Source organism: Petaurus breviceps, unplaced genomic scaffold, assembly GCF_028583685.1.
Source record: "Petaurus breviceps papuanus isolate PSGF00001 unplaced genomic scaffold, PetGlider_PUasm1.0 176, whole genome shotgun sequence".
NCBI lineage: Eukaryota > Metazoa > Chordata > Mammalia > Diprotodontia > Petauridae > Petaurus > Petaurus breviceps.
In genome coordinates, this window is record NW_027185771.1 from 2,415,389 (window position 1) to 2,436,777 (window position 21,389).

At 43.2% G+C, this 21,389-nt stretch overlaps 1 protein-coding gene across 5 annotated transcripts in view; it reads right to left on the reverse strand.

The window, feature by feature from the left end:
- Positions 1 to 12,395: 12,395 nt before the first annotated feature.
- WWP2 (WW domain containing E3 ubiquitin protein ligase 2) overlaps positions 12,396 to 21,389 on the reverse strand; it is a 123,843-nt gene continuing 114,849 nt past the window's right edge. For all 5 annotated transcript variants that reach the window (XM_069085469.1, XM_069085468.1, XM_069085470.1 and 2 more), the window contains 6 exons: positions 20,932 to 21,072; positions 17,051 to 17,171; positions 15,679 to 15,783; positions 14,629 to 14,725; positions 14,301 to 14,373; positions 12,396 to 14,012 (listed from right to left, as the gene is read on the reverse strand). In XM_069085469.1, coding sequence (XP_068941570.1) covers positions 13,913 to 14,012; positions 14,301 to 14,373; positions 14,629 to 14,725; positions 15,679 to 15,783; positions 17,051 to 17,171; positions 20,932 to 21,072 — 637 coding nt within the window. In that variant the 3' untranslated portion in view covers positions 12,396 to 13,912. The remainder of the gene's footprint in view (positions 14,013 to 14,300; positions 14,374 to 14,628; positions 14,726 to 15,678; positions 15,784 to 17,050; positions 17,172 to 20,931; positions 21,073 to 21,389) is intronic.

The window sequence follows — 21,389 nt, forward strand, 5'->3', positions numbered from 1 at the left end:
AGGACAATGATGCTGATCAATCTTAAGAAGTAGAATCATTGCTGGCTTGGTTTTCTTTCCAATCATCTCTTCCTTTAGATTTTCATGATAATTAATGAAATAATATTTGTGAAATACTTTGAAGTCCTTAAAGTACTATATAAATATTAATTATTATTATTATCATTATTGCAACTAAGTGGTGTAGTATGGCACCAAGCCTGGAGTCAGGAAGATCTGAGTTCAAATCCAGCTTCAGATACTTACTAGCTATGTAACCCTGGGTTTGTCATTTAACCGTGTTTGCCTCAGTTTCCTCATCTGTAAAAGAAAGGCAAATGGCAAACCACTCCAGTATCTTTTGCCAGGAAAACCCCAGATGGGGTCATAAAGAGTCAGATATAACCAAAACGATTGAACAACAACAGAAAAGTTTTAAGATCACGGGTTTTTAAAACTGGGAAGGACCTTAAAAATCACTTAGTCTAGCCCCCTATTGATTTATTTAAGTTTGCTTTTCATTTTTCTAAGGTCAGCTGAAAACAGGCTTTGTAATACAAACCAATTTATTGCCATTTCTCTGAATTGTTCCAAGTAACCCGTTCAGGAATTCATGTATTTACCCTTGTAATATAAAACTAGTCACATGGACTAATGGTTCATTGGCACTAGATGGCAGTGTTGACTGAGTCTATATCCTGAAATATGAAAAATTCAGTTCTCCACAAAATAGCATTTTAGGGTCTACATACCATCAGTATGGCATTAAGAAGTATCCCTTAAAACCTCTCCACAGTACCCTTCTGGCTCTGGCTTCAGCTAAGAAAGGCTTGATTGAGTATGGTGGAACTGAGTCCCACAAAAATTATAAAGTTTCTCTTTTGTCCTACTAATCTAACCCACACCACCCAGCTAATCTAAAATAGACTTCTATAGTAAATTCTCTCTGCCAGCTAGACTTTTTATGCCCTAGATTTTTCACATGGCTACTCCAACCTGGAAAGTCTCAAAGGCCATATAGCTCCCCATTCTCCCAGGCCAATTCAACTGAACCATAATGTCTTCTGTATCACTAATGCCGCTGTGGTTATTACCCATCATTTTCAGAGAACCCAAAACAGGGACTGGGATTTCAGCTTTTTATTATGTATCCTTGGCAAGTCCCCTGTTATTTCTTTTGAGAAATGAAATATTTTAGGACTCAATCTTTTTAAAGTCAGCCCATTTCAGGGAACCACAAAAATTATAAATGAAGAACAAGTCCTGAGTAGAAGTTAAAACTGGATTTTGGTTTTGTTTTTCTTAAATTGTAGAAACATTTCAACTTAGTGTTTCTAGATATTTTCATGTAACTATTCCATATAGCTGTTTGTTTTTTAAACTGGATTGTAGAAAAGAGTGTTAGACTTGGAGCCTGGGAGATATAGCTGTGTGAACCCAGGCAAGTCACATACTATTCAGTTTATTCAACTAAAAAACCAGAATGATGATTCTTGCCCTATTGACCTTATATGTTTGTGAGGAAACTGCTTTGTGAACTTTAAAGCACTAGATAAATGTCAGTTGTTATGCTCCTTTCCTCCAAGATGATGGGCATGCTTAAACTCCTCTCCTATGTGTTAGAGTTAACACCTGGAACTAGCAAATGTCAACGTTAATTAGCTAGTCTCTTGACCAAAATATCCAGTTAAAAACCTAAGCTACAAGGGAGAAAGATTGGTTCTAGCTTATGTCAACTAATGTTAGCATTTGTCTTATGACTGACCTTGTTGTGACTTGACCAAACTAGAGACTTCCCAAATATATACTGGACATTAGCCAAGCAGTGTAATTAATGTTGATATTAGCCAGCTTAAGGTAATGTCCCAAATACAACAAATATTTGGATTGATGATGAAAAAGTGGGTGGGTTATGGGGAAAAAAAAAACTAAGGTAGTTCAGAAAGAAAAACAGGAGAGGGCACTGATGAGTCATGATCAGAATAAAAGGTAAGCCAAGAATGGTCCTTCAGCATGGAAATGGGGTTCTTAAGGAAGATAAGAGCTGAAAGGGATTAGAGATCATCTGGGACAAGAATTTTTAACCTGGGATCCATGGGTAGATTTCAGGGGTCTGTGGACTTATATGGAGGGGAAAAATGACATCTTTGTCTTCATTAATGCCTAATTGGAATTTAGCATTTCCTTCCATCATGAATGGAGATGACAAATAAGGGGGTCCATAGGCTTCCCCAATTGGTCAGATGGGTCCAGGACACATAAAAAATGTTAAGAACCTCTGAATTAGAAAAACTCTTCCATTTCACAAATGATCAAACTAAGGCAGAAAGAGGGGAAGTGACTAGTCAAAGATTAATGAGAATAACTAACTTCTTCATTTAGAGTCCAATCTTCTGACTTAAACCAATGTTCTTTCTGCTAGACCCTTTTTACTTTGTGCCTTTTTGATGCCAACCCAGATGTATATTAAACTTTAGATGAACAAAGCAAGTAAGCAACCTCCTTCTGTCAGAGGAAAGGAAAATCAAAAGTTACGCTATGCCAGTGAAATTAATGCACTTCCAGAATAGAAGTATGGACATTCCCCTATTCGGCTCTCTTCTTTCTAAAGCTCAGCCATCTAATGTTTGAGAAGGGGGAGTGCAGGACCCCTGCCTTGTGCTACCCTTCAAACTAACTGATAATCATAATGGTGCCATTAACCCCTGCCTCTCCACCCTATAATTACCAAGAAAATGACACAGAAATTGTCCTTGTCCATTGAAATATAGCTTATGCCAAGTTGGGTTGGCTTGAGGCCCAGTCAAACACTAATGACATTCAGAGTTTGGACACTGCGGGAATGTAATGTGCCATATACCAAAGATGGCCTGTAACCATGTTGCTACATGAAAGTGATATTAGGCCTTTGGTAAGAAATAGGGAAGAAAATTACTTCAGATTCTCCCACTTCTTTTGTTTTCCCTGAGACATTCAATAAGAGTGGGCAAGGAATTAAGATCTAAATTTCACTTGTACTGTCCACTTTTTATTACCGTTCTAACTTATGTGATCTTTATCTCTATAAAATGTCCATACTTTTTTTTAAATCTATAAAACAAGGCTGATCTGACCAAAGTAATTGACAACAGACTGCCAAAAATGTTTTCCCCCATAACTTAAAATGCCTTCATTTGTTACACTGGAGACAGTGCTAATTGGTTAGAGAGACATAGGACCAGAGAACTGGGAGAGATCCCAGAAGTCATTCTAGTCCAAGGCAACAAGAAGAATAACCACTATGATGTATCTAACAGGCTTTTCTTGACAATCTCCAGGGGAGAAGCCAAATATCTCCTAATACTGCCCACTCTATTTTTTAATAGCTCTAATTATTAGGAAGCTTGACATAAATAAATGTCAAGCTGCAACGTTCACCCATTGTCCATCCTAGCTAGTACTGACCTCTGAGGGAGGCTAGGTAGAACAAGTCTGATCTCTCTTCCAAACAACAACCTTTCAAATAATTGATAAAAGCTTTCATTTACTTCTTAGATTTTCTCTAAGCTAAACACCCCCAGTTCCCTTTGACTCATCCTCATATAGCAAGAATTCAGAGTCCTCAACGTTTTTGATCATCCTTCTCTGGATGCACTCTACTTATCAAAGCCCATCCCAAAATTGTATCACTCAGAAATGAACAGTATTTCTAATATCATGAGGAAGACTATCTCTTCCCTAGTGCTGAACATTTTGTATCTCTTAATATGTCTTAACATCACATTAGCTTTTTGCCTGCCGTATCACACTGCTGACTCATATTGAAATTGATGTCCTCAGGTGTTTTTCAAACAAATTGTGATCTGCCAAGCCTTAGCTTTGGATCACTCCCACCCACTGAGAAGGCAAGAAATGTGATATCACTTATATATGTGAAATCATGCAAAAACAAATTTCCATATTAGTCATGTTGGGGGGGGGGGACAAGAAAAATAAAGTTTTTTTAAAAGTATGCTTTGAGGTACATCCAGACTCCAGTTCTCTCTCTCTGGAGGTGGATAGCATTTTTTCAATCCTAAATCCTTCAGAATTGTCTTGGATGATTTATTGATCAGAGTAGCTAAGTGTTTCACAATTGACTATAGTTACAATATTGCTGTTACTATGTAACAATGTTTTCCTGGTTCTGCCCACTTCACTTTGCATCAATTCATATAAGTTTTCCCAGATTTTTCTGAAACCATCCTGCTTATCATTTCTTATAGCATAATAGCATTCCATCACAATCATATACCACAACTTGTTCAGCCATTCCCCAATTGATGAGCATCACATCATTTTCTGATTCTTTGCCACCACAAAAAGAGCTACTATATTAATGTTTTTGTACAAATTGGTCTTTTTCCTTTTTCTTTGATCTCTTTGGGTTTATCAAACATTAGATTACTATGGTCATTTACTACTGTGTATTGTGTATCTATTCTATTCCACTGATCCACCACTCTATTTCTAAACCAATAACAGATTGTTTTCATGATTACCACTTTGTAATATAACTTGGAATCTAGCACTGCTAGGCTGCCTTCCATTATATTTTTTAATTGATTTCCCTGATATTCTTGACATTTTGTTCTTCCAGATGTATTTGATTATTTTTTCAACCTCTATAAAATAATTTTTGGTAGTTTGATTGGTATGGTGCTGAATAGGTAAATTTAGATGGAATTACCATTTGTATTACATTGGCTCAGCTTACCTGTAAGGAATTTCCAGGAGTCCCCCGGCTCCACTAATGAAATATTCCCCTCCCTATATTATTACCTGAAAGGTGACAGGGCAGATAAGCAGGAGGATGTATAAATTTGCTTGGATGTGGAGAATTTTGGGGGTCCCTTGGCCCCGCTAAAGGAATATTCCCCTGCCCTATACAGTTACCTGCAAGATTACAGGGCAGATAAGCAAGAGGGCATGTAATCTTTTTTTTGTTTATGCCTCCAGATATGGTCCTATGATATTACCCTAATAAATAACTAACCTTGGTTAAGGGTAAATAGTAAACAAGATTAAGGGAGGGTCTTTGTACATTGTCTGCATTCTTTTAGGGTGTCTACATTCTTTTGGGTCATGTAGACCTTCTATTGGGGGGCATATAAACTCTGTGAGCCCCTTGCATCTTTGGCTCTGTATGAAATGTTCCTATAATAAACGGACTATTGATTACAGCCCCATCTCATTATTCTCACCGCTCGTTAGCCAACCAACTATGCTGACCACAATACTTACTGATGAACAATTAATATTTTTCCAGTTGTTTAGATATGCATTAGTGTGAAAAGTATTTTGTAATTGTATTCATATAGTCCCTAGGTTTGTTTTGGCAGGTAGACTCCCAAATATTTTACACTGTCAACAGTTATTTTGATTGGAATTTCTCTTTCTAGTTCTTCCTGCTCAACTCTGTTGGTAATACACAGAAATGCTGATAATTTATGTAGGTTTATTTTATATACTGCAAATTTGCTAAAGTTAATTGTTTCAGCTACTTTCTTAGTTGATTCTGCAAAGAGCAATAGTTTTGTTTCCTAATTACCTATTCTAATTCCTTCAATTTGTTTGTTTTTTTTATCTCATTGCTATAGCTAGAATTTCTAGTACAATACTGAATAATTGTGGTGATAATGGGCATCCTTGTTTCACCCCTGATCTTACTGGGAAGGTTTTTAGCTTATCTCCATTACAGGTAATGCTTGCTAATAATTTTAGATAGATAATACTTATCATTTTAAGGAACACTCAATTTATTCCTGCACTTTCTAGAGTTTTTAATAGGAATGAATGTGGTATTTTGTAAAAAACTTTTTCTGCATCTATTGATATTCATATGATTTTTGTTATTGATATAGTCAGTTATGCTGATAATTTTCCTAATGTTGAAATCCACCTGGTCATACTATATGATCTTTGTGATATATTGCTATAATCAGAAAAGGAAAATGACAACATTTGGAGGGATGTTGGAAAATTTAGGCACTAAAGCACTTTTGATGGAGTTGTAAACTGATTCAACCATTCTGGAGAGCAATTTGGAGCTATGCCTGAAGGGCTATAAGACTTTATATGCCCTTTGATCCAACAATACCACCACTAGGTCTATATCCTAAAGAGATTTTAAAACAAAAAAAGGACCTATATGTACAAAAATATTTATAGCAGCTCTTTTTGTGGTTGGATTTTGAGGGGATGCCCATCAATTGGGGAATGGCTGAACTAATTATGGTATATGATTGTGATGAAATAGTATAAGAAATGTGTTATAAGAAATGAGCAAGGCGGCTAGGTGGCACAGTGTGTAAAGCACCGGCCCCAGAGTCAGGAGGACCGGAGTTTGGTTCCGGCCTCAGACACTTAACACCCACACACACACACACACACACACACACACACAAACTAGCCATGTAACCTTGGGCAAGTTACTTAACCCCAATTGCCCTCCAAAAAAAAAATGAGCAAGATTCTCAGAAAAACCCAGAAAGACTTACATGAACTGATGCAAGTAAAACAGTGAGAGCAAAATTATACATTGACCAACTATAAATGACTTAGCTGTTCTCAGCAATACAAAGTGATCCAAGACAATTCCCAAAGACTTATGATGAAAAACGCTGTCCACATCCAGAGAAAGAACTGATGGACTCTGAATGCAGATTGAAGCATACTTTTAAAAAATTTTATTCATTTTTCTTATTTGTTTGTTTTTTTGTCTTGTGTTTTCTTTTACAACATGACTAATATGGAAATTTGTTTTGCACTCATATAACCTATATAAAATTGCTTGCCTTCTTAATGAGTGGGCTGGAGAAGGAGGGAGAGAATTTGGAACTCAAAGTTTTTAAAAACAAATATTAAAAATTGTTTTTATATGTAATTAGGGGGAAATACAATATTAGATTTATTACTGTAATCTCCTTGCTAAGTATTTTATTTTAAATTTTGCATCAATATTCATTAGGGAAATTTACATGCACCCTGATTCCATTTCATCTATCTTCTCTAGCAGATTGTTCCTTCTGTCATCCCCACTCTCCCTAACCTTCAATCTCTACCTTTCTACTGACTGTTTAACTGCTGCCTACAAACACAATCATGTCTCTTCTATCATTAAAAAAAACACATGATCTGACCAACCCAATTATCTATTAGCCCTTACCTCTCCTTCCTTTATGGCTAAACTTGAGAGGACTGTCTAGAATAGGTCTCTCTGTCTGTCTGTCTGTCTCTCTCTCTCTCTCCCTCCCTCCAGTTTGGCTTCTGACCTCATCATTCAGCCAAAACTACTCTCTCCAAAGTTACTAACAACCTCTTAATTGTCGCATCTAATGGCCTTTTCTCAGTCTTCATCCTTCTTAACTTCTCTGTAGCTGCTGACACCATCAATTAACCTCTTCTCCTGGATACTCCCTAGGTTTTTGTGACACTATTGCTTTCACACCCGGAATGCCTTCCCTCCTTAGCTCTACCTCCTGGCTTCCCCGGCTTCCTCCAAGTCCCAGATAAAGTTCCACCTTCTATAAGAAGCCTTTCTCAATTCACCCTAATGCTAACATCTTCCCTGCTAATTATTTTTCCCTTTATCTATCTTGTTTGCAAATTGTTTTTGCACCTTACCTGTGATCTCCTTGAGAGCAGGAATTGTATTTTCCCATTCTCTGTATCCCCACAGTACCTGGTATATCATAGATGCTTAAATATGTGTTAGCTGATTGATATCTAGCTACACTGTCCCCATGCTGTATTCATAAGGTTGATTTTTTTTACCCCAAGTGTGATCTTTGCATCTATCCTTGTGATTTTCATATTCTTAGATTTATTTTAAGAACTTTTTGAACCCAACACCCAATCCAATGCATCTATTCTCCCTCCTAACTTTGTCTAAGCTGGAAATTTGATAAATATGCATTTATGCAAAACACTGATAAAATGTTAAATGACAGGGAGCCAAGGGTAGGATGGTTTCAGGTACTACATTAGAGACCTTCTTCCAAGTCGGTACTCACCTATTAATAATTTCTCTTTTGTTCTGCTTGTTAAACCAGTTTCAAAGAAGCCTCTATACTATCTTCTGGCTCACATCTCTCCATAAGAAAAGCAAGAATAACCTTATCAAATGCTTTGCCAAAGCCGAGGTGAACTCCATCTGGATCACCATCGTGGGTCTAGAGGTGGAAGGGACCTCAGAGCCTGTCTGTCTAGTCCAGACCTCTTATTTTATAGATGACTTGTCCAAAGTCACACAAGTAGTGCAATATTTGAACCCAGGTCCTCTGACTCTAGTGTAATCTCTCTTTCCATTGTCCCACTCTCTCTTCCATTTCCTTGATTTACCTGTTGAGTGGCCCTTTCAAAAAATGAAATTATGTTGGTTTGGCATGACTTGTTGTGGATGAAGTCATAATGTCTCTTTGTGATCATTGCTTCCTTTTTTTTAGATATTAACTATCTTTGAGAGAGATCTGTCCTTCTCTAGTCCTATAGGTACCTCTCCCATTTTCCATAACCTTTCAAAGATCACCTTCTGCGACGCATCTGTCTCATCCACCAATGCTTTCAGTATTCTAGCATGCACTTTGTCTTAGCATGATGGCCTAAATTCATGAATGGCAGCTAGGTGCCCTCTTATCTCCCTACTTGCATTTCAACTCTTTATGATTCTCCCATATGTCTTTTCCAGATTATTTTCCTTTCTAGAAGAGATAAGGGGAAACAAAATAAAGAGCTGAATAGTTCCCTTTTCTCTGGCATCTAGCACTATTGTCCTTGCCAACCAAAGCAGGGAGCCTAATGCTTCTTTGATCCTCTTTTCCCCAACATTGCTTAGGCATGCCCTTTTATTGTCTTTGACTTTCCTCTTGAGCCCAGGTTAGTCTGAGCTGTATTGCTTCTGTTCTGGGTTTGAGTAATTTCTGGGAAATTCCTTCCTCTTAGTTTCTGGACAAATAGGTTTAGCTAAGCAAAAGAATTGGACTTTTGAATGGTGCTTCATACGCTGGGGTAACTTGCATTTGTGTGATGGGCCAAACAAGGCATGATTGGAAGCCAGAAGGGATAATCCAATACAGTTCCCAAGCCTATGCCTATTCCTACAGGACCATGACACAGTTTCATATTCTTCCTGTTACCTGCCCTTGCTTCTATCTTGTGTTTCTTTTAAAAATCTACATTGGTCATTGAGTTCCCTGTGTTATCTACATTGGTCTCATTAGACAACTTACCCTTTTCTTCTCTCTATATTTCCATCCTAGAGAGCTTCCCATTCTACTTGGACTACCTTGTAGCATTTTTGTCCATGGAATCCTACTCCATGAACCCTCAAAATCTGCTTTCCCCAAATTCATAGAGCACGTCAATCAATATATACTGTTTTCTTCTTGACTACAAATTCTAAGATAGAGTGCTCATTTCTACCCGTGGAATTTCCTCTATCACTTCTCCCCAAGACTTTATTCTTCTTTCTTTATGAGGGCATCCATAACAGCAATTCCCATTGTTGCTTTCTCCACTTTCAAGAAGAAACCAGGGGTGGCCAGGTGGTGCACTGAATAGAGCACCAGCCCTAGAGTCAGAAGGACCTGAATTCAAATCTGGCCTCAGACACTTAACACTTACTAGCCTTGTGACCTTGGGCAAGTCACTTAACCCCAATTGCCCTGCCCTTCCCCCTCCAAAAAAAAAAGCAAAAGAAGAAACCAGAGGTTCATAGGACCATAGATTTAGAGCTGGACAATGTAATAGAGGCCATGTGATCCAACCTTTTTACTTTACAGAAGAGGAAACCTAAGGCCTTGAGAAAGGGCAGGATTTGAACATAGGTTCTCTAATTCCAAATCTAGCACTTTCTGTCCTATCAGCCTTTCAATTGTTAAATTGCCCTTATATCTCTATGCAATATAGTATTTTAAATCTTTCAAGAACATATTCACAGCAACAGTATTGGTTTTGGTGGCATTTTTTCCCCCTCTCTCCATGTCTTTTTCAAGGGTCAAGTTTGAAATTGATGATTTATGTTCTGCTCTGGGACCTTGAACCTAATTTCTGTCTTGAGGTGAAGCTGTGCCTAAATTATCTTTAGTGAGATGCCTACATTACCCAAACTGTTCCAGCTGTGGAGTTACCCTTTTGCCATCCTATGTCTAAAAACTATCTTTAGGGAAAGAGACTACACACTTTCTGCTGGTCTCATTCTGGGATCTACTGATCCTCTGTGTGTAACTGGTAAGCAGAGCTCCAGGAAAATGTGAAGGATGTACTACATTGAGTATCACGTCAGATATGACCTTTCTCAAAATGGTTCTTATTAATCCACATAAGCAAATGCCTCATTTTATCCTTTCACCCAGAGGATAAACACAACTACTCAGCTGAAAGCCCTGCATGAAGAACCCACGCTTTCTGGGCCAAACTCCTGAATGGGCATGCTTTTATTGGCAGGCACAGACCCATGGGTTTGACTCTGGACAATCTGTATGTGACAAGACTTTTCCAAAGTCTTTAAGGCACTGTGGTAAGGAACCCCTTGCAAGTGGGTGTTCAGTTTTCTTTAGCTGCACCTGGACAGTCCAAGAATTGACATTTCTGCTGGACTGGCAAAAGAAATTGCTGTCAGCACCTTCCAGTCAAGTACAGCCCCATCGTCGGGGGGAAGACACAAAGAAATCAATAGCTGGAAAGGTTGACAGAATTAGTTGTGCCTGTCTCCTTCCCAACTCAGGCATGGGGACTTGTGGGCCTCAGCTGACTGCCTCAGGTTTTCCATTCTGTACTGCTGGACACTGGCTCTGTAATAGACTGTAGATGGAAGCAAGTTTTTGAAAATGTCTGAAGGGTTCGTGAAGGGATTAAAAGAGGCTCCACAGATAAGATTTTTATATTTTGTTGTAGCCCTGAGAAGAGTTTTCCTGGATTTAATAGAAGTCCTTGCTTACTTCAGAACAGGGACTTGAGGAGTCTGGTAGCAGTTACCCAGAAACAGCACAACTCCCTGTAAGATAAACAGCCCATTGCCATAACACAGGAAGAAAGAGAGTAGAACTAGAGTTTTTTCTAGATACCATAAACAGCAGCAACATCACAGGACCGCAACCAACTAAAAAAATTAAGGTTGAACCATTTTCCTTAACAGCTAAAACCCCCGAAACAAAACAAGAAACCCAGCAACAATTCAAACTCAGTTGTTTATGGGATTTGCAGTGTCATTGAAAAGTGGCCTCCCCAAGTTCTCACTGTTCTGGGGTTAACCCTCTGAAGTAAACCAGGCTAATAACGCATGTGGCTGTGCTTGGGATTGTGCTGAGTCCTGCACAAAATATTGGGTATTGTTATTAATTGCAATGTTACACCTGGCAGTAACTTCACCACATGGTGGGAGATGATGGGCAATGATGTCTTCCACTGGTATCCTCAAGATGTTGTGAGATGGAGAAAAGCCCTGGCATATTGGATGGAACCGCGCCACTCAGTCCCTTTGTGAAAAAGACAAGAGCTCAAATGTGGCCTCAGACACTTACTAGCTATGGGCATCATTTAATTGCTGTCTGCCCGAGTTTTCTTCATCTGCAAAATGGGGATTATAATGGCACCTACCTTTCAGATTTGCTGTGGGGATTAAATATTCATAAAGCACTTTGCAAATCTTAAGGCACTATATAAATGATAGCTATTTTCTCAAGTCAGCACTGCTCACAACAACCTAAAGAGGCCGGTAATCAAGAGCCAGCCAGCTGTCACTTTATTAGCATGGGTACTTGGTGACTTGAACAGATGTCTTAGAGGACTGCCTGGAGCCGTCTTTATAATGCTAGTGTTGAGTGACACTGGCCTTGTTGTTTCATGAATGGTACTCCATCTCAGCTCCAGAAATGTATCTCTGGCCATCCCTCGCACCTGGAAGCCTCATATGCTAACTCCCTTTGGATGCTATGGTTGACTGAATATGCTTCCCCAGCTCACTTTGTCCCCACTGCTCAACTAGAAAAGGCCATAGCTCAGAAAGAGCATCTTAGGAGAAAGCCATCTTCTCCATCAAATACCCCAGCCTGCCAAACCTTCAATGGCCTGACATTCATGCCATCAGTCTTTGAAACCCTAGCTGGGATTTTCAGAAAAAGGCTTAGGAAGTCTGGTGTGGATAGCACTGAGCCTCATTGAAACATTCTAGTTTCAAGGCCTACCTTGCCCACCCCAATCTTGGCACCTAGATTACTCCTTTCAAACAAAGAAATCTTGGTAGGTATGGTGCTGCGAGCCCAGAAACATCTGCAGGGATGCAGGAGGGGAGCTGAACACAAGCTCTGACAGCCCCATAAGCCCAAGGTGGTGACTCAGGCATTCCCAAAGCAGAGAAGCGGATGACCCACCCCACTGACTTCCACACCAACGCCACCTGCAGCTGCTGATTGTTTATTGCACGAGAGATCAGCATCATTGAGGCAGGAGGGATATTACAAAATGAGCTGGCGACCAGCCCGCTGCTACACAAGTAGTTTTTTTTTACAGACACTTCATTTATGTACACATATGTACACACATACGAGCACACACACACACATACACACACCTAGTACTGACACCTCGTGGCCGAGGCAGGAAGCCCTAGCGGCGGCAGCCTACATGATCGAAGGGGTCGAGCAGTACGACACAGCAAACAAGTGAGGAAACAAGGGCTGGTCTCCCCACCCCGAGCTAGGCATCATTCCAAGGAGGACACGACACACACCAACGTGGAGCTGCCAGGCTCAGGTCCCCACCAAGTGGAACTGGCCAGGAAGCAGCTGCCCAAGAACCCTACGTTAAAGCTAGAACCCTATGGCACGGGTCGGGTCAGGTGAGGAGATGCAGGAGGCATTTGGGGGCTCCTTGAGTAAAGCACACCTGCTGGAATTCGCCTGCTGAAACCCCTGCTCTGGTAGAGGGGGAGGAGGCTGAAGTAGCCGGCGGCCAGCTGTCCTGCTAAGCTGGGCCCTGTTCCAGGGGAGTTTTCAGAGAACTCATTTCTGCACTGTGTGCCTGCCTTTAGGAAAAAGGCCCTCACAAGCCTAGGTAGTCCTCTTAAGGCCAGACCTAGGCTTAGAGGACCTTGGACTGTGTCCCTGAGAGGGAAGAGAGGAAAACTTAAGCCCTTGGGGCCTGGTTCCCCAAAAGTCCCAGCCCAACCCAGAACTAGGGCTCTATGGAGCAACAGCAGCATCACACCAAAGGAACAAAAACCCATGACCTGCTAACTGGGGATGACCACTGCTATGGCCTCACTGCCTCCTCCACCTGGGGACCTGGAGTGCTGAGCCCCTGCTGGGCTCCTACAGAGGAGGCGGGGCAGGCTCAGCCTGGCCCTCCGGCTACACCCTAACCCTCACTCTCACATTCAATTTAAATGAATCACCGAAAAATTCAAACTTCTATTTCAAACACCAAAACTTCTCCTGTTGGGGAAGGCAAGGGAAACCTCCCCCAAGAAGCTCATTTAACCTGTATCTCTCATCACCCCCTTCTTCTGGGCATCTGCTTGGTCCAATGAGAACAGGGGCTGCTTCCCCCCAACTCACAAATGTGATTCTCCAGCACTGGGGAAGGTGGGAACACCTTCACTAAGGAGATTCTGACCCTCCAGTCTCTGATACAGGGCACTCACACACACACACACACGCACACACACTGTGAGAAGAGGGGTGATGATCCCAGGCTCATTCCAAAGTCTCCCACCGGCTGGCTGCCAAGAATGGGGGACAGGAGCTCATGGGCACTAGGGCCTAGGGAAATCTGCCAATGGTAGAAGAGGTAGAGATCTCTACCACGCCACCTGCTGGGGACCTCCTGAGAGTCAAAGGTCCTACTGCCACAAGGACAGGACTTGGTGACTGCCCAGCCTAGCATGACAGGGAGCTCGAGAGGGGGCTGCCCTTCATCACTCTTGTCCGAAACCCTCTGTCTCCTCAATGGCGTACAGCAGCTTCTCTTTCAGCTGTTCATAACTCTTGTAGGGGGGAAGATCCAGACGGTTGAAGCTGGCAAGAAAGAAGGAACGCTGTCAGTGAAGATCCAGGGGCCCTGACTCTCCCCCTGGAGCGCTGCCCACCCAAAGCAGAGAGAATCAGAAAGATGGGTCAGACTGGCTGCACGCCTAAGCACTTTGGGCATGTTTTTCTCGGCTAGTCCATGCTAGTCCCACTGCTTGCTTTAGGAAATGTCAGGCACAGACCAGGGGCTCCCAAGCAAGCACACACATTAACCCCCACCTTACTGGGCTATTCTGTGTTCCTTAGGCCAGCTCTTCCCCCAAAGGTGCAGCTTACCAGGTGTGACTCCGAGGCAGCCAGGTTTCCTTGCCAACCTTATCAATGCAGAACTTCTGGGGTCCATTGCTGCCTAGTGACCACGATAAAAACCACAGGACTTAGTGAAGTAGAAAACTGCCCCATGGCTCCACCACCCCACCCCACTCAGGCCAGTTCCAGTATTTATAAGCTACCAGGCCATGGCCAGCCCTAGCAAACGCTCCACCTGAGCCTGTGGAACCCTGGGATTCATCTCAACTTACTGGATGTCTCTTCTCCTGACCACCCTGAACCTCCCCTCCCTCTCCTTGTATGGTCCCCACATTGCAGGGGGAAAAACACTGACCAATGAGCTCTGCAAATCCTCCCACAGGCAGGCGACAGGTGCCAGTGACAAACTGCAGCAGGCGGATCCTTTTCTCATTGTCCATCTCTTTCACCACCTGAAACCCAAAGAATGGAGCCCCAGTCAGAGAAGAGGCTAGGCCCCAGACACTGTGCTGACCAACAAGCTGAAGTACACAAAAAGAGAGAGAGAGTAGTCCTGGTCTCTGCCCTGGGCTATGACAATTTCCCCAGGACTTTCTCAGTGGAGTTGTGATTCCAGAGCCACATGAGACAGTGCTGGACACCCCGACCCAACCATCTCCCAAAGAATGGGACTGCCAAACGTTAGCAATTCACAAGGTAGCGCTGGGCCCTGGGGGCCCTGCAGTCAGTCTACAGGTCAGTCTTTCAGTATCATCTCATTCTGGCAGCAATCAGCCTGGGAAGCAAACTTGGCCCTGGGGCTCCCTAACCTTGGTTAGCCTTGGATCTCTAAAGGAGGAACCACTCAACTCATGAAGACCAGGTCTGAAAGTCCATCCCATTTCTTTTCATGTCTTACTGGTAGGGAAGTCACTGACTGGCAGATTCTTTACTTTCAGTCTCTACTCCTGTGAACCTCTGTCTCTTACACATCAGTGATTAGAGCTGGCAGAAAGGTGACCACTAACTTCCACTTATCACCCTACATTTCCCATGCCAGAGCCTTTCCAGGCCAGGAGAGCCCTGTGCTTTTTTTTGGGGTTGGGGGGGGGGGGGAGGTGGAGGAAGGCAGTTGGGGTTAAGTGACTTGTCCAAGGTCACACCGCTAGTGTGTCAAGTGTCTGAGGCCATATTTGAACTCAGGTCCTCCTGACTCCAGGGCCGGTGCTTGATTCATTGCACCAGCTAGCCACCCTAGACCTGTGCTTTCTTTTCAAGACCACCCACCAACACATGGGCTAAGAGGTGGGGGAGAGGTGGGAAAGGGGCTGCCTCCCATTTGGGAGGCTCCATGGGCCCATGCCCTGTGTCAATATCACCTATTCCTCCTCCCTAGAAGGAACAAGGGCCTATCCCCCAGACCCACCTGCCAGAACCACTGGATGGGCCTGCTGTTCTTGGTATAGTGGCGATAGATGGTGTTCTTCTGCCAGTCGGCCATATCAATCTCCTGCATGCCACACAGCATCAGCTAGGAGACAAATTATGAGACCCATCAGCACCAGGGCCAGTTCCCATCCCCCCTCAGGGGCTAATACCCAACTCAGGAAGGCAGTGGCAGAGGGTGGGGGCAGGTGCTGCTCTCTATACAATAAGCAGACACAGGCCCCCACAGGAGAAGGATGTGTTAGATCTGTAGAGGTATCTGTATTTATTAATTTCCCAATTACTGTTTACTCCTTTTAAAGGACCAAGGCTTTAATTTTAACCATTTGATATGGAAATTCTTCTCAAATGAATCAAATACCTCCATGCTTTCTTAAACAAAGTATTCTTTGAGATGGGAAGGTACCTCTTCTTGCTGACTCTGGGCAAACATCATGGCTATCAATTACTGTACTGTACTGCCCTCAGAGATAGGTGTCTGCCCTAGTCCAAAGTACCTCAAAATTTCATGAATTTCATTTCAAGGGTTTGATACTTTCCAAATTCTCATGCATTTTAATAGCTTTTCTGCCTTTTACTTGACAAGAGGCTGTCAGTTGTAATTTGCTGCTGCTGTCACTGTGCCAGGCCCACGCCTCCCTCCTCCCTGAAACTTCTCATTTTTTGTTCTGATGCTTCTGAACTAGAAAATCAAATAACAAGTCAAATCTGTTTACCTATGTAAAAAAGCAGAGAAAATAGGCACTGAGGTTCTAAAAGCCCTCTCACGAGCATAGTAAACATAGTTTATTTAGTGTAGGGACTTTTTAACATGTGCTTTGGCTATTCAGAAGCCTCTTTTGCTAACTTTCTGGAGATTAATCTAAGTCCCAAATGGCCAATGCTGCTACAGATGCAGCCTGTGGGTATGAAAGGGCCACTCTCCCAACAGGATACTTCCCCATTAACAAAAGAGGAAGTCTCTTACAAATAAGTAGCCCAGGAAAGGTAACCAGCTACACCTACCTGACTTTGCAAACCCCTGAGCATGTTAACCTGGGGCCTTGCCTGAAAGTCTCAACTGTGGAGTCCAAGGAGCCCAGTCATCTAATCTAACCACTTCCTTTTATAGGTGAGTAAACTGAGGCCACAGAGATTCGGTAACAATGAGTCTCAGATCCCCTGATCTGAGGGGTAGCAGAAGTGGAGTGGGATTCAGCCTTAAACCCTCTGCTCTTTTCCAAAGCACTACGTGGCCCAGACTTCTCCAGAAACAAGTTCTGAGCTCTCAGCCACTTAAAAGGAAGCAACTGGGAGGACAGGCTCTGGGGCCATCCAGGAATGGAGAACCGCAAGAAACTCAAGGACCTCACCTCTAGTTCCTTCTCATCAAAGTAGCGGAGCCATTCCAATGGAGCCACTTCATTGAAGCCGTCCAGGAAAGCTTTGGTCTGCTCTTCTACGCCTCGCGTGAATCTCCAATCCGTCAGCAGCCTAAAATCAAAGACTGGCCCATCAGCCCCAAAATGCTGAGTCTCTGTCTCAGGTTCTCTGCCATCCCTGGAGCCATCACACATGTACCAACCCATACAGGCCAGGGAGCAAGCCTGGATTCAACCCTGTGCTCCAGAGACACGACTTCTATTCATTCATTAACTCAAGTATTTACTGAATGCCTACTCTGTGTAAGATGACAAAGACTATTTAAATATGACATGATCCCCACGCTCAAGAAGCTTAAAATCTAAGAGGAGATAGAAGACAGATACATAAATGTGATAGTGTCACGTTATAAGGCTATAAGACAGATACATAAATGTGATAGTGTCGCGTTATAAGGCTATAAGACAGATACATAAACGTGATAGTGTTGCGTTATAAGGCTATAAGACAGATAAAAATGATCCATGAGAAGATATCTCCCCTCACTGCTTTGCAGAGGTGAGGAGCCCACAGGCAGGACACTATATGTTGTCAGATTTTTTTTTTTTTACTGATTAGCTTTGTTGTCAATTTTGTGATTTTCTTTTTTTCTTCTGATAAAAAAATTTGTCATAAGGGGTGACTCTCTGAGAAGGAGGCAGGGAAAGTATACAGAAGGAAATTTTGGCCATGAAAAAATTATATATCAATAAAAATTTATTTAAAAAAAAGTTAACTGCTCAGTGAAATCATGTCCAAATGTCAGATAAATTGAAAGTACATAGAAGAGAAAGAATTTAATCTTAGCCTTCAGGGCTGGGTAAAGATTTTCAGAGGCAGAGATGATGGGGAGACTATGCCAGGCAAGAAGGCTAGGAGAATGTATCATCCAGTTTAACTGGCATAGAGTATGTGAAGGAGGGCACCATTATGAACCAAGGCTAGAAAGATGAAGCTAAGAAGTCTAAGCTTTATTCAGTTTTTTGTGAAAGGAAAGTGATATGACTAAAGACATGAATTAGGAAGATTAATCTGACTGTGTGTAGTATTTAGGAGGAAGACTAGAGGCAGAAAGGTTAGCTAAGACACTACTCAAAGACTTAAAAAAGACCTAAACAACAGTGGTCAAGTAGTGGCCATGAAAGGGGGAGATTCTACAGAACTTGGTGAGGTATTGATAGAAAGGAAGAAGCAAGAAAAAGGCAGGAAGTGAAAACAAATCCAAGGTTTCAAGCTTGAGTGATTGGGAGGGAGGGGTCGGTTAGAGTTGGAAGAAGAGTTCAGTCTGTAAATGCCAAATTTAAGGAATGCCAGCAGGACACTGGAGAAAGATGTCCAATAGACAGTTGGAATTACAAGCCTGGAGTCTGAAAGAAATCAAAGCTGGAAATTACAGAATCTGGCCACCATCCATAGGGGCAGCTAGGTGGTTCAGTGGATAGAGTGCTGTGCCTGGAAATCAGGAAGCCCTGAGTTCAAATCCAGAATACAGCCTCAGATATGCACTAGCTGTATGATTCTGGCAAGTCAATTAATCCTGTTTGCCTCAGTTTTTTCATCTATAAAATGAGCTGAAGAAGGAAACTGTAAACCACTCCAGGAACTTTGGCCACGAAAACCCCAAATGGGGTCACTAAGAGTCAGACACAAATGAACAACAAATACCATCCATATGATGATAAAATAGCTAAAACCATGAGAATGGCTGACACTGCCAAGGCAAAAGAGTGAAATAAGAATTATTTCATAATTATAATTTTTAATTATATTTTTTAAAGACTCCCTCTTTCAAAGTCTTTTAAAAAAACTAAAACAGAGTCAGAGAAAGATAGAGAAAGAGACAGCAAAGAGAGTTAAAGGCAGAGTTCTGAGGAATGGTTATATTTGGTTATATATATATTTTGTCACAGAAGCCCAAGAAAGAAAAAAGGGTCAAGAAACAGAAGGCAGCCGTATTAAATGCTGCAAAAAGATCAAGAAGGATGATAAATGGGGGGGAAAGTAAGGGTAATTTGCCACAGGCGGCCTTTGGTGATTCTTGGGGGAATAACGTCAGTAGAGAGGAAAGCTGGACAATAGGGGGTTGAGGAGTGAGTGGGGGTGAGACAGCAATCAATGACAGCTTAAAGAGATAGCAATCTCTTTGTAGGCATTTTTGGAGGGAGGAAGAACTGACTGGAAATGCAAGTATTTATTAAGGCAATATGAAAAGTAGAATAGAACTGTAATGTGCTTGTCAGGGGTTCTAAAGGGTGCAGGAAGAGCTCAGAGTGCCTGTGCTGGACACTGCCCTTCCCACAAAACGGGAGGCAAGATCACCTCCTACAAGCGAAGTGAGGCAGGTGGGACTGGGGATGAGAGAAAAATGGAAGAATCCTTGCCTGGGAGGAATCCAGGAGGTAGATGATATGTGAATAAGGTAAGTGCCCTGCAGGAATGGGGTGCCACATCATAAATGGGCAACGGTACCAACCAAGTGTTCAGGGCTTGTTCTGCCTACAAGAGATCAGCAGCCCAGGCTCCCTGGTCAGTGCCAGGCCAGGCGATCCCCTCCTCCCAGTGGGTATGTGTAAAATGAGGCACTGATGAATTCCTGCTTCCCTCTTGGCCTTATGGGGAGGAAAGCACTTTACAAGCTTGAGGGTGCCATGGAAATGAGAGTGATGATGCAAAGTCCAGTCTCTTCACAGTTTCGACAAAGAACAGAGCGCTGGCCCCGGAGTCGGGAGGACCCAGGATCAGTTTCAGCCTCAGATACTTAACACCCACACAAAATAACTGGCCGTGTAGCCTTGGGCAAATTATTTAACCCCAATTACTTTTTTTTTTTAAAGCAATTGGGGTTAAGTAACTTGCTCAAGGTTACACGGCCAGTTATTTCTGGGTGTGGTACTGAGTATCTGAGCCCAGATTTGATCCCCAGGTCATCCCGACACTGGGGCTGGTGCTCTTACTCGCTGAGCCACCTGGCCACCCCACCAATTGCTTTAAAAAAAAAAACCAGAAAAGGTCCCCAAGAGCACTCCCACCTACTCTGCTGATAGGTTGTAAGTGCAGAGTTTTTCCCATGCTGTCTCGCCTGTTAGGATGTGAGGTCCTTGAGGGCAGGGATGGTGATTTTGCCTTTCTCTGCATCCCCAGTGCTCAGCAGAGTGCCTGGTATCTAGTAAGCACTAAATAAATGCTTGCTGAATGACTGACTGGTACATTAGTTCTCCTTGACATAGTCAGGCAGCATGACTATCACTCGGTTCCCATGCTCCAGAAATGAATGTGATTTCTCTGTGGGTGCAGGGCAGGGTAGTGAGGCAGACAGAGCACTGGACTCAGGGTCAGCAGACCCTGCTCTGAATCTCTACCCACACTTACTTGGATGTGTCCTGCCATCTCTTGCCTCAGCTCCTTTGCCTATGAGATGGGGATCACAACACTTTGCCCTGCCCATGTCAGGGCGATAAACTCACCTCAAGGGGAGTCACTGTGTGAGTCACTGGGGAGCCTTTGCCATTCAAGGCCTAGTCTGTGGCTGGCACCCCAAAGAAGACCACGGGCTTGAGGCAAGCACACCATCCTGCCTTGTGGACCAGTGGGCAACTAGGCTGTGGCTTCCTGCACCCACCTCATGTCAATGCACAAATGCTGACTCTGGGGAGTGTAAGGGAAAGCCGAGAGCCCCAGAGAGGGATACGCAGGGCCCCGGCCCCAGCCCCAGCCCCCACGGCTGCCCCGAGGCAGGCCCAGCATCTCTCTCCTCTGACCTCTGCCCGCTGGCCCCAGAGAGGCTCAGCTGCGTGGCTACCCCCTCCCCCTCGCTCCATCCTCTCAGAATTACATGATGTATTCTTCTTTGTTCTCCTCGGTGACACGGATGCTCTCACCACCTTCCTTCAGTTCATGGGTTGTCACCTTCCCCAGGATCTCCATGTCCTGGATGAAGTAGAGCTCTAGTCCACACTCCTCCAGGTTGTTTTCTCTGGGTGGGGAACGGACCAGGAGAAAAAAAAGACTTACATCCTAGGGAGTGGCACCCTTGACCCGCTCCCTCATCCTCACTCAGGTCCAAGGCCGAGGCCCCCTCTGACTCTGACTGCAGGATGCCAGCCAGAAGCTGGAGCCAGTAGCCTGATGCTGTGACCCCATCATGCGACCTCAGCTCCACAAGACACAAAGGCCAGCATGTTTTCGTTCTAACCTGTCTGGGTTCTGGTTCCATGGGGAAGAAGCAAACAGTCGGGTGACAGAGCTGAGTCCTGGGAACACCAGACACCCTCCCGCCCACACAAAGGCCAG